At 39.8% G+C, this 12,061-nt stretch overlaps 1 protein-coding gene across 1 annotated transcript in view; it reads left to right on the top strand.

Moving 5' to 3' along the window:
* The window catches only part of COL9A1 (collagen type IX alpha 1 chain), a 102,462-nt gene that overhangs the window by 56,444 nt on the left and 33,957 nt on the right, over positions 1 to 12,061 (top strand). The window contains exons 22-28 of the mRNA XM_045010285.1: positions 601 to 654; positions 808 to 861; positions 988 to 1,041; positions 1,306 to 1,359; positions 3,830 to 3,874; positions 4,732 to 4,785; positions 4,890 to 4,943. Coding sequence (XP_044866220.1) covers positions 601 to 654; positions 808 to 861; positions 988 to 1,041; positions 1,306 to 1,359; positions 3,830 to 3,874; positions 4,732 to 4,785; positions 4,890 to 4,943 — 369 coding nt within the window. The remainder of the gene's footprint in view (positions 1 to 600; positions 655 to 807; positions 862 to 987; positions 1,042 to 1,305; positions 1,360 to 3,829; positions 3,875 to 4,731; positions 4,786 to 4,889; positions 4,944 to 12,061) is intronic.

Below are 12,061 nucleotides of genomic sequence, written 5' to 3'. Positions count from 1 at the left end.
TAAGTACCTAAACACCTGAAACAGTGTTTTGATCTAATAAGGGGAAGGGAAGTACCATCTAATATATCTTAAGAAGGTTTGAGAAAACTATATATCTATCTATAATTGCCTAAATGGACTAGTCAGCATGGACACCAGCATACAGTGAATGTAGATATCTTCCCTTCCCATAGTGAAGTGATTCCCTTTTGAGAGGGTTCCACTGAATTACTTTTTAGTTGTTTATAGAGTGAGAGTGCAGCCTAAGCGGCATATGGGTAAATGTGAAAACAAAAGGACATTTAAAAGGCAGTGGTGCTTATTAAAAGCTAGATCTTGCATCTTTATGCACCCAAACGCTAATTGGCTTCACTGGGAGTTTTAGGTGTTCCCAAGTAATGCAAGACTGAGCCATTAAACTGAAATTCACCAGTTAGAGGTCGCTATGTACCATTTAAGACTCACCTAAACCCTTGATTTGGGGCTCAAATGTTGCACAGGGCCAAGCACATGCTCTCTGCACAAGAGTGAATTTCACCTTTGATGTTTTACCTGATTTCATTTAATCAGTATGACCAATTGTATTCTGACAATTTTGCTAAATGAAAATATTTCCTGCAGGGAGACCAGGGACAGAGAGGTCTACGGGGAGAGACAGGTCCGAAGGGAGACAGGGTGAGTTCAAATCATATTTACCAGTAAACATTTAGCAATAATATTATATATCACATTACGTGTGCTGAAGGTAACTTACCAAATACATCCATGAATAATCATGTATTGATGCTTCTTGCATATGCCACTTCAATTTATCTTTTTTTTTTTTAGGGTCCTCAAGGTATTAGAGGAATAACTGGCCTCCCTGGGCCTAAAGGAGAAGCTGTATGTATATCTATTTATTTTAAAAATTTGCTCCCTATCATGATCCTTTAAATTGCAAATGCTGGGGAACAGCATTAAGACAAGCAAAGAAAGTTCTTTATAACAGTATGCTATCTGTTTCTCAAGGGCTTACCAGGGGTTGATGGCAGGGAAGGGATCCCTGGAATGCCTGGAGCAAAGGTAGGCTAACTATATCCTATCTAGCTATCTCAGTTTACATGTCATTTGATTCACATTGTTCTAACTGTAATAGCTCCACTCACCCATATATTTTGTATGTTTTTCAATTGTGCTACTGCTTTTGGTTTCTGAACGTTCCTGTGGTAATTTGTAGTAAACTTCCCCAGCCTAAATGTCTAAAATCACACTGTTTCTAGAAATAAAGTTTTTTTTACTGATTTAACTGAAGATTTTATATAATTTATGTAAATCGATTTTTTTCAGGGTGAACCAGGAAAACCTGGTGCTCCAGGTGATGCAGGACTTCAAGGACTGCCAGTAGGTATCTGATACTTTAAATGTGAAAGTCCTATTCAGTTCAAACACAAAGAAGAGACCAGTTTCTCAGATGCACTTGTGCCAGCTTTTGTGCCTCCTCATCATACCTTGGGTGGAAAAACTGAGTGAATGGGCCAGGGAGGATAACTCCAGTGCAAGGGTGATCCTAAAGTGTATAGCCAAAATAGAGGGTTGCACACAAAACAAAGTCCTGGCTGTCAGCATAATAAGGAAGTAGGTTACTAAAAAAGGGTGGACCAACATGCAACTTCCTTGGGAGTTCTTTCTGGGCTAAGGGTTCAATGTCTTGTGGCTGTTACAGGCAGGCATAAATAACAGCCCGCAGGCTACTCTAACAGAGCACAAAGTAGAAGGCCTGGACACCAGGATCAGAACAGTGTAAGTAGAAGCTTTACACATCACCCCCTGACTCTCTGCACCATGGGAATATCGGAGCATGTGGCCCAAGAAGTTTTTAATTTTGCAAAAGTTTATCCAGGCAGTGGAGTTTCCTAGCCCTTGTCTGATAGTCGGGGTGTCTGAGCACGGTTTAGTTTTAAGTATAAAGGAATTCGTTTACAAATCAGTAGAATGCTATTTTCATTCTTTCTACCAATATTTATTCTTTATTCAATTCTTTTTACTAATCATCTCTTTATAGTTCTATCCGCCTATCTATCTGGGTTTATATACTTGCTCATCACACATTGAAATGAAAAGAGTTAAAATGCCTAAATAACTTTCTGAATCCCATCCCGAGTGCCTTATAAATTTTAACATAAATACAAACAAGAAATTCTGGGCTTATTTATTTGGTATGGGTTTTAGATTTAATGCTGTAGGAGGTGAGGCTTGTGGTCATCCTGATGTGTAGGAGGCATTGCTATTGGGTTTTTTTTTTTTTGGTCTGAGTTAATGGATTGAAGGTATATTCTGATATTTGTGTATTGGGATTTGATTTTGTCTTTATCAGCACTGAGGGCTCAGCTCTCAGCTGTACTGATCTTGTGTTTGGGGCAGCTAAGGAGGTGAGGCAGTGAAAGATGGCTTTCTGCCTTTCCTAATCTTGGGACTGGGTGGGGGGCCAAAATGATCCACAATGAAAGTTAGAGCAGCCTAAGGCTGGTTGAATTTACCCAGATGGAACAATCCCCAGCGGCTGTTCTGCCAGTCTAGGATTGCTGGAGTGCCCCATACTTCCTCCTGCCCCAAAATGTCCCATGTGGAAGGGATGTGGGGGAGCTAGTGGCCAGATACACTCACTTTATGTCAGTGAGGGATTTGCCTGTGATAGGAGAATCTGCAGCTGTCCCAGTATGGGGCTCTCCACACTTGGGTGTTGTGAGGGTTTCATTTAATTCAAACAGTATAACTAAGAACAAATTTAATCTACCATAAAATACATACATAATAGGCATAGCCCTGCTCTGCTGTTAAAATACACAAGGCTATTCTTAATTCATGTGGATTGGCCACAGTCAAGGAGACGTATACCATACCAGTAAATACATTTTTATGTTTAATCTTGTAGTTTGTAGATTTAAAATGTTGGATATGTTGGGAATATAGATAGTGCATAATGTTCCCAAATTAAAAACCTTATTTCCTTTACATTTGCAGCTAGAGAAAAATTCCGCCTCCAATGCCAGGGTAAAGAATACTTCCTGCACTGGGTCAAACCAGTGTCAAGTGTTAAAAAGAAACTTTTCCAAAACATTCTGCTACAGGAGCAGATACTCAGAGAAGATATTGAAGGAACTAAATTAAAATATCATTTGATTTACAGTTGCATTCTGAAGTTGGTTTTGGTTTTTGCTATGTTTTTTCCTAATGATAGAGAGCACTTGCTGTGAACGGTTGTATACAAGAGAGGGAATGTGGAGTGTAAACAAGAAAGAGGGGTCTTGTAGTCTGAGCATAAGATTGAAGTGGGGAGTTCTGGGTATTATACCCATTTCTGAATCTGGCAGTGGCAGTGACTTATGTTGTGACCCTGAACAAAGTGCAATCTTTCACCGCCCTGTGCTGCCTTTTGCCTAACTATAAAATGGGGATAATACTATTTACCTACTTCACAGGGGGATCAGGCTTTATCAATTGCTGTTTGGAAAGTGCATCAAGATCTTCAGGTGAAAGGAATCAAAAAGTATAAATTATGATTGCGATAATGTAAAGTTACATTTTTAACAGCAGTTTCAGCAGGTGCTTTTTGTACATTTCTAGACTCCGTAATAACACACAAATGACATTTAAAATGTTAAAGAGTTCTGTGGCACCTTATAGACTAACAAACGTATTGGAGCATGAGCTTTCGTGGGTGAATACTTCATCGGATGCATGTATTCACTCACGAAAGCTCATGCTCCAATACGTTTGTTAGTCTATAAGATGCCACAGAACTCTTCGGCGCTTTTACAGATCCAGAGTAACATGACTACACCTCTGATATTTAAAATGTTGTTTCTTTTAGGGTTTACCTGGCTCCCCAGGTGCAAATGGTGTTTCTGGTCCAAAGGTAAAATAATTTAAATAATCTACTTCCTTTCCTCTAAAACTGGATTTTGTGTTTATCAAATTTTAAAATAGCCAATGAAGTATTGTTCACTTGTCATTATGGTTAAATGAAAAATAACCATTGACATAAGAAATGATACATGCCAGATAAGTGAACAAAAACGTAATCAGTGGTTGGTCTGCAGTTTTTGCAGTTCTTTCACTGTGACAATAGCACTGATTTTACGTAAAAGATGAAAGAAGGTTTTGTTGATTCAAAATACTTAAAAGAATTTTTTTTTAAATGCAGCATATAGTAATTCTGTGAAATTCACTGCAGAGGATATCATTGACACATATAGCATAGTACACTTCAAAAAAAGATTAGATACGTTAATAAGAACAGCATATACAGCTGCATTAAATGGATAAAAAGACAAGAGCTTTCAATTATAACAGTTCAAATAACTGAAAAATGGCTGTTCCAATTCTGCTCAAACTCTCCACGAATATTCACATAGGGCCTGAGCAAAAAGCATTGAAAATTTCAGACCAAAAGAAATTTATTTGAGGAAAAAACCATGAGCAACTCAAAAAAAGAGATTAGCTGGAAGTTGGGATTCAATTTAAATATATGGCATGCTTCCGTGCATCCACTATAATTGGAGTCTCATCAGTGTGATTGGTTGCTGTACAAAAATAAGGGAAGAATTTATGGGAGTTGGATGGAGGAGAATCAGGTGGAGAATAAAGAGTAAGAGCAAAAATGGGTACAGTAGGTGGTTTGATTTCATTGCTTGTTAATTTATTTGTTAATTCTCTTGAACTGCTATGGTAACTGGTAGTTTGGTATAGCTAACTTTTTCACCTTTCTAACAGGGCAATGCAGGTGCCCCTGGGATACCAGGTTTGATGGGAAATTCTGGTAAACCTGTAAGATCACTTTTCTTCTTTTCTGAATCTTTCACAAGAACATTCCTTTTTTGTGCAAAGAGTCAGTTTTCAAATATGCTCTGTTCTTATCATCATGAAAACAGGGCGAACAAGGACCACAGGGGATAGAGGGACCAATAGGACCAAGGGGTCCACTTGTAAGTACTTGACTTGTTTCCTACTGTGCATATTTGGAAGTGTGATGTCTGAGGTCCTGGTTGATGAACCCAACAATGTGGTATACATACTACTTATCACAAGTGCCAGTTACTTAAGGAAAACACTAAGCTCTAACTCCTTAGTCAAGTGAATGCACATCAACCCACATTAAAAAAGCAGCTGTGCTCACAATTACAGTATATACAGATTTCAGCTGGACTCAAAACAAAACAATTGACGCAATTATTCCACAACTTATTTTTGGTGGTGGTGGCGAGTTTGAAACTGAAACATGGATCCTAGCTAGTCCCTGTTTTCATAATGGGCTGAGCAGAATCCCCAGATCCAAACAGAAGGACCCATGGACGCACATGTAGAGACCCCCTGGTCAAGAGTGGGAACTAAGCCCAAGACTGTCAACACCAGCAGCACAATCCCTACCACGAAAGCTAAAAAGGTAACTGATTAGCTATCAGTAAAGAGCATGCCCTTATCCTTTACAGGGCCAGCTATTAGAAACAGACACCATCACGTGCTCTGAGCCAGTGCTGTGTACACACACACACACACACACACACACACACACCCCTCTGAACATTGGAGTGTTAAACATGTGAATTTTGTGGCTTGGATCCTTTCTAATGCTTCTACTAGATATATTACTCACTGGTGGAGGGGGCTGGACAGGTAGTGCTTTGAACCATAGTAGTTCCTTCTGGTTGAAAATACTGGTGTTCAGAGGGGCATGCACTTTTGCTGGAGATTGCTTCCACAGCACTAGCCTACTTCAGAAAAACATACAAGAGGTTTTGAAAGATGGCTAGCCCAGGGTAAGAATAAGCCTCGAGGGGGGCTAGGATAGGAGAAGCAAGGACTTACATAGAGAAATTTGGTGGCACTCGTTGAAGTGTAATGCTGAAGACAGAGGGACAGAGTCTATGCTGTGGATGAGATATGAGAGGTGGTGGCTGTAGGGGGCTGGTAACAGCTTTTTGATTTTCTCTCTCTGTCTCTCGCCTGGCCCCAGTCTTGGTCCTGAGAGTAGTTAGAAGAGCATGATGCTGCTGTAACTTACTGGAAATGGTCCCCAACAGACTGTCTGTGAGTTGGGGATAGCTTTAATGCACTGGAATTCACAGTGTGAGACCATTTGCTGCTCAGAAGAACTCATGCTCCATGACCTCTGTTTGCGAGTTCCTCTCTTGCCATCCCACTCCAGAGGTGCTCACTTGCTGTGATATAACATTAGTGATTTACTTGTAAGGGGAACCAGGCAGGGAAACTGGCTTCTATAAACTAATTGTTCTCTGACTTTAAATATTCAACAAAACTCATCAAAAGAACAAGTTTACTTTTCCTTTCTGTATGTTTCTGTGGTTTGCATTGTCATTTGCTGAATGTACTTCATTACAACACACTATTTTCTTTGGAACACACCTTTGCATGACTTTTGGCCATTGGCTGTCCAGGAAGGATATAAAAATAGATAACATGAATATATATACTCAGCATGTTGTGACACAATATCTCAATGTTAAGCTTGCCATAATTATACTCACCAAAGCTTGGGTTTGTTGGAAGCCTCCAACTGCATTGTCTTGGATGGAATGGAATTTGTTTTCTGAACCCTTCTCCTGGCATTGATCTCCTAAATACTTGAGAGACACATAAAAGTTATAGTTAGATCAAGAACAAAGTATCTCTCTACATTGATAATGCAAGATAATCTGCTAAACTATGCTTTTAATCCCATAACATGCAAGTATGAGTTTATGAAATCAGCAGTCCATAGAAACAGGAGTTGACATGCTGGGTTAATTATTAGTAACCCTGCTGTCAGACAGAAACACTCAATGAAGATTAAATATAGTGATTTTTCTGATTGTCACTGCAGAGATCAGGGGAATGTGTTCCCCTCATTTTGTTTCATCATTCAGTAATGTAACAGTTTCTGTAAACATGTGAGCAATATGATTAAAAAAAAATCTAGAAAAGAGTGACTTCAAATCCACAAAAATGGAGGGACAGCTTGTAAGTGTTATCATTAGTAGGATAATAGAAATACCCACTGCACATCACACAGATTTAAGTAGAAGTAAGCTGTTTTTAAGCCATAGTATTTTATTCTCTGAAGTTTATAAACCACCCTTCTGATGAAAATACTGAAAATATTCAGTATCATTCTACTGAGGAAAACAGACTGTGAATGGCTGCCACAGCTTCCTGCTGGCTGCCTGGGAAACCAGGGTGGGAAGTCCAAGTCTTTTTCACAGGCAAGCTTCAGTGATAGAAGAATCAGGAATTTATGTTCAGCCAAAGGCAGGAAGTTGAGACTCTCTTTATTTTGGGCAAGATTCTGCCTAGTCCTTACTTGTGTGTGCAGTTGTGTAGCAGGAGCAAGCAGCATTCCCTGTACACCTTGTGCAGTCAGCATTCATGCCAGGCATATAGCCCTTGCTCTCAGGAATGCAGAGACTGTTCTGCCCTTACGACTCAAGGACAGTTTGCCTCCTGCCTCTCCTCATCTCTGCACTGCCATGCAAGGGGAGCAGACTGTGCCCATTAGGTGTAGCACCCTTGTGCTCTCTGCACTTTCCCTTACTCTGGACTGTGCATAACAGGTTGGAGCTATCATCTGCAGCTAGTGGCAGGAAGAAGTAGCTGCTGTGTGGTTTCTGCATATGTTGGAAGTAGGATTAGTCCTACTGGAGGTGTACGGATGTCTATTCTCCAACAGAACTGATCCTGTAGTGGGAAGGGGAGTGCAAAGAAAAAAAAAGGCCTTAGCATAAAGTCTTGTGAAATCCCAGTATTAAGTGATATTTTTAGTCATCGCATCATATGGTGACAGCATTCAGAACAGCCGGACATGAACCTAGGAGCTGGCCCCTAAATAAAACACGCACTGTAAGGCGTACTCTAGTTTGCTTAATAAGATCTGATTTCCATAGTGTTTGAACTATTTTTGTGTGTACATTTACCACAGGTGGGCAAACCAAGGGATTTGTGCACTCGCATATGTCTAGTCAGGAACTTCTCTCTCCATGAGCTTGTGCAAAATCCCTGATTTGTGCCCATATGTCAAAAGAGTAAGAGCAGGCAGAGACATGGGCCAGGCAGAACATTTAGCCCACATTTTATTGACAAAATAAAACTGTCACTTTATCACACTGTTGCATCATGTTCCAGTTCAATCTTCACTAAACAATGGTAGTAACTGCCCACTGAGTGTGGAAACAATGTTTCATATTGTGACAAAGTTCCTCCTCTACCTTGGTGGGTCCTGCGCTTATTGGCAGATTTGCTCACCTCAGTGATCTTCCCCACAGTCTGGATCAACTTCTCCTGTGTCTGATCAGGAGTTGGGAGGTTTGGGGGGAACCCGGACCCGCCCTCTACTCCGGGTTCCAGCCCAGGGCCCTGTGGATTGCAGCTGTCTGTAGTGCCTCTTGTAACAGCTGCATGACAGCTACAACTCCCTGGGCTACTTCCCCATGGCCTCCTCCAAACACCTTCCTTATCCTCACCACAGGACCTTCCTCCTGGTGTCTGATAACACTTGTACTCCTTAGTCCTCCAGCAGCACACCCTCTCACTCTCAGCTCCTTGTGCCTCTTGCTCCCAGCTCCTCACACACACTTCCTCTCCTCTGGCTCCTCCTCACCTGACTGGAGTGAGCTCCTTTTTAAACCCAGGTGCCCTGATTAGCCTGCCTTGATTGGCTGCAGGTGATCTAATCAGCCTGTCTGCCTTAATTGGTTCTAGCAGGTTCCTGATTACTCTAGTGCAGCCCCTGCTCTGGTCACTCAGGGAACAGAAAACTACTCATCCAGTGACCAGTATATTTGCCCTCTACCAGACTCCTGTACCCCACTGGTCTGGGTCTGTTTCAATATGTATCAACAAAGAGTTCATTCTCCCTGAACAAGTCCTGATGAACCACTGCCCTGCTGTGGTGTTATGGAATAGTGTGCTTCTGGAGAGGCCATCATTTGGCTGTCATGACTAGAACATCTTGACAAAAAGAGGGAAAATTCCACAATGTTTTTCAGTATATCCACAGGTTTTATTTTTAAATAAAAATTTCAGAATTAGACATTTGCAATATTTTGACCAGTTTCTACAACTGGTCAAAAATGGAAACTTAAAAAAATTCATATTTTCAAATTGTATCAGTTATGGAAAAATTGAAAAATTTTGACCAGCTCTGTTCATGACCAACCACATACAGTCATCAAAGATCCCATAGTTGCTCTTCAATGAATTATTTCTTTTGTCTTTCCTTCCCCTCCCCTAATCTCTATGTTGGTCACCTCTTTACCACTTATTTCACTTTATTCCTTACTCTCTTCTAACTTTTCCTTTCCTCAAGTCTACACTCTCCATCCTCCTACTGATCATTCCCTTCCTTTCTCTTCTCTCCAGGTTCCTTCTACTGTCAAAGGCCCTCTACTCATATTAAGCCCGTATTCCATTTACCTTCCTAGTGGAGGGTTCTGTGGCAGGAGTCAGGAGGGGTCTGGAGTTCTTCCCTTTTTCTCCTGACAGAGAAGAGGAGGAGCCACCAAGAAGTCACTGCTATTAGGATCATTTTCTTACTAGGCCTAAGGAAGTGAGAGAACTGGGAAGCCATGGCACCTTCTCTGGGTTAAAAGGAAGGGGAGTCAAAAGGGTTGTGTTACCTCTGTCCTCTGCTTTAGTGCTGTGGATAGACAACAAGGCTAGTAATTGCTGAAGGGCCAGGACACTCTTCAGTGTGGGATGATGGAGCCAACAAAATTAGCACTCCTCCAGTGCGCCTCTGTGGTGTAACTTGATATGGAAAAAGCAGCAAAGAGTCTTGTGGCACTTATAGACTAACAGACGTTTTGGAGCATGAGCTTTCGTGGGTGACATGCATCTGATGAAGTGGGTATTCACCCACGAAAGCTCATGCTCCAAAACGTCTGTTAGTCTATAAGGTGCCACAAGACTCTTTGCTGCTTTTACAGATCCAGACTAACACGGCTACCCTTCTGATACTTGATATGGAGAGGGGGAATAGATTCTTGTTTACAAATTTAAACATGATTTTTTTCTATTTTATTAACAATATTCGCAGGCTGCCTCTTTTACCTAAGCAGCCTGCAAGAGACACTTACCAATGGAAAATTCCCATTTCTGCTGGCAAGTGAGTTTTCAAGCCCTGTTGCTGCTTCTGTGCCCTATTAAATAATGGCTGCATTTCCCTCATTGGTGATTACATTTCAGTGGTGAAGAAGTAACACCTGTATATTAGAATCATAGAAGATTAGGGTTGGAAGAGACCTCAGGATGTCATCTAGTCCAATCCCTGCTCAAAGCAGGATCAACACCAACTAAATCATCATATTGTTAACATATCAGTTTGGGAACCTTTGGGATGTAAGGTGCTATATAAATAGGACAATTTTTATTATTAAAATCCACAGAAGAATATTGTTACCCTGGTTGTTAGCCAGTCAGTGCTCAGAAACCAGAGTTGTCATATCCAATAGCTTAAACATTTATAATAGTTTTCCAGAGGAGGTTTTAATGATTCAAAATGAAGATAATTAGATTACATAGTCTATTCCAACAGACAAAATACTTTTTATCTGTTTGTTGGAATAGATCATACAATCTTATGTGCTTGACTACTGAAGATTTTCTGTATAGGAAAATAAACACTTGAGAAAATATAATCATCTATCTAATTTTAATTAGAAAATTGGTATGGGCCATTGAGAAAAAGCCTGTTATAATTTATGCGCTTTTTATGAGATGTTCAACCTTCATTTAATAAAACAGGAAAATGACATCCTTACATTTGTAGCAAGAGTACCATGCAACTTGCATTTTCTAATTTCCAATCAAACATATCTTCTTTTCCATTGTAATTGTTTTGTCAGTTAACAGTATGTTTGCATCACATTACAAGTCATTCTAAATAATTACTGAACTCACTTGTGGTTTAAATCCTTTTTAAACTGGTCATTGTGGCAGGTGGCCCAAAAGAAATAATTCTTAAACGTCAAAGTGTCAAGCCTAATCAGTGAGGTTGACTGTGTTCCCTTAAGTAATTATGTGAAATTTTTCCTCCCCACACATTTATTAAGATTTAGCAGCATTTAATTTTTCATAGTGAATTTATACCTTTTGCTTTATTCCCAGCCTTTCTAGTTGGTTAAAATTTTGTATAGTTCTGAATTTGTTAAATAGCTTGGGGTGTTTTAAGCTTTAATAGTAAGTTGAGTAAATAACCTTGAGACATGCATGCATATTAGCTTTTATATACTGGCTGTTTTAAAAAAATATTTAGTATATACAGTAGTTTTTAGCTAAATTATTTTCTTTATCTGTGCTCTAGTGCAAAGATTATTTTCATCGGTACAATTGTAAGACCTTTTTTTCAGCCTGAAATGCATCCTGGATTGCTATACTAATTGTTCTGTCACTTAAATCAACTTTTTGATACCAGGTCCCTTTACATGCCTCAAGTTTAAAAAGTGGGTCCATTTTCTTCAGTTGGGCATCAACACAGTGGCAGGATAAGTAGTCCGATGTCTTCACCTTCCCAGGACGTACTGTGCATACACACATTTTTTGGCACTGCTTGTCCATTTAAGTCTTAGAGCTTCACAAATAATGATGTTGTTTTTAAACAACCCCTAGGGCATAGGGTATTATTACTATTCCTATTTTAAAGATGCACAGATAAATTAACATCACACAGGATATGTGAAGCAAAAGAAGAACCCAGGTTTCCTGGTTCTCATTTCTAAGCCACTAGATTCTTCCTCCTGTGCCTGACTTGATTTTGAAGGGATAATGTCTTAGGCCATACAATCACTTGGCACTTGCAATAAGTGTATGTTAATACTTATCAGATTCTATATTTCTACTATACACACATCTTTAAATATTTAGCCCAGGTAACTTTAAATAATGCTGGATGGTTAATGGAATGTTATCTGTATTCTTGATGCCATACATTCCATGAATAATTGTTAGTGTAGCATTGGCAGATAATGTGATGTTCAGAGGTGTGACCATCCTGTCTGACAGTATAAAACTGATATTAAGCCACTTGAAAAAGTTAGCTTTTGTTAAAGATGTT

The sequence above is a fragment of the Mauremys mutica genome, chromosome 3, assembly GCF_020497125.1.
Source record: "Mauremys mutica isolate MM-2020 ecotype Southern chromosome 3, ASM2049712v1, whole genome shotgun sequence".
Taxonomy (NCBI): Eukaryota; Metazoa; Chordata; order Testudines; family Geoemydidae; genus Mauremys; species Mauremys mutica.
The sequence above is the reverse complement of the archived record's forward strand: the minus strand, read 5'-3'. Positions and strand labels throughout refer to the sequence as shown.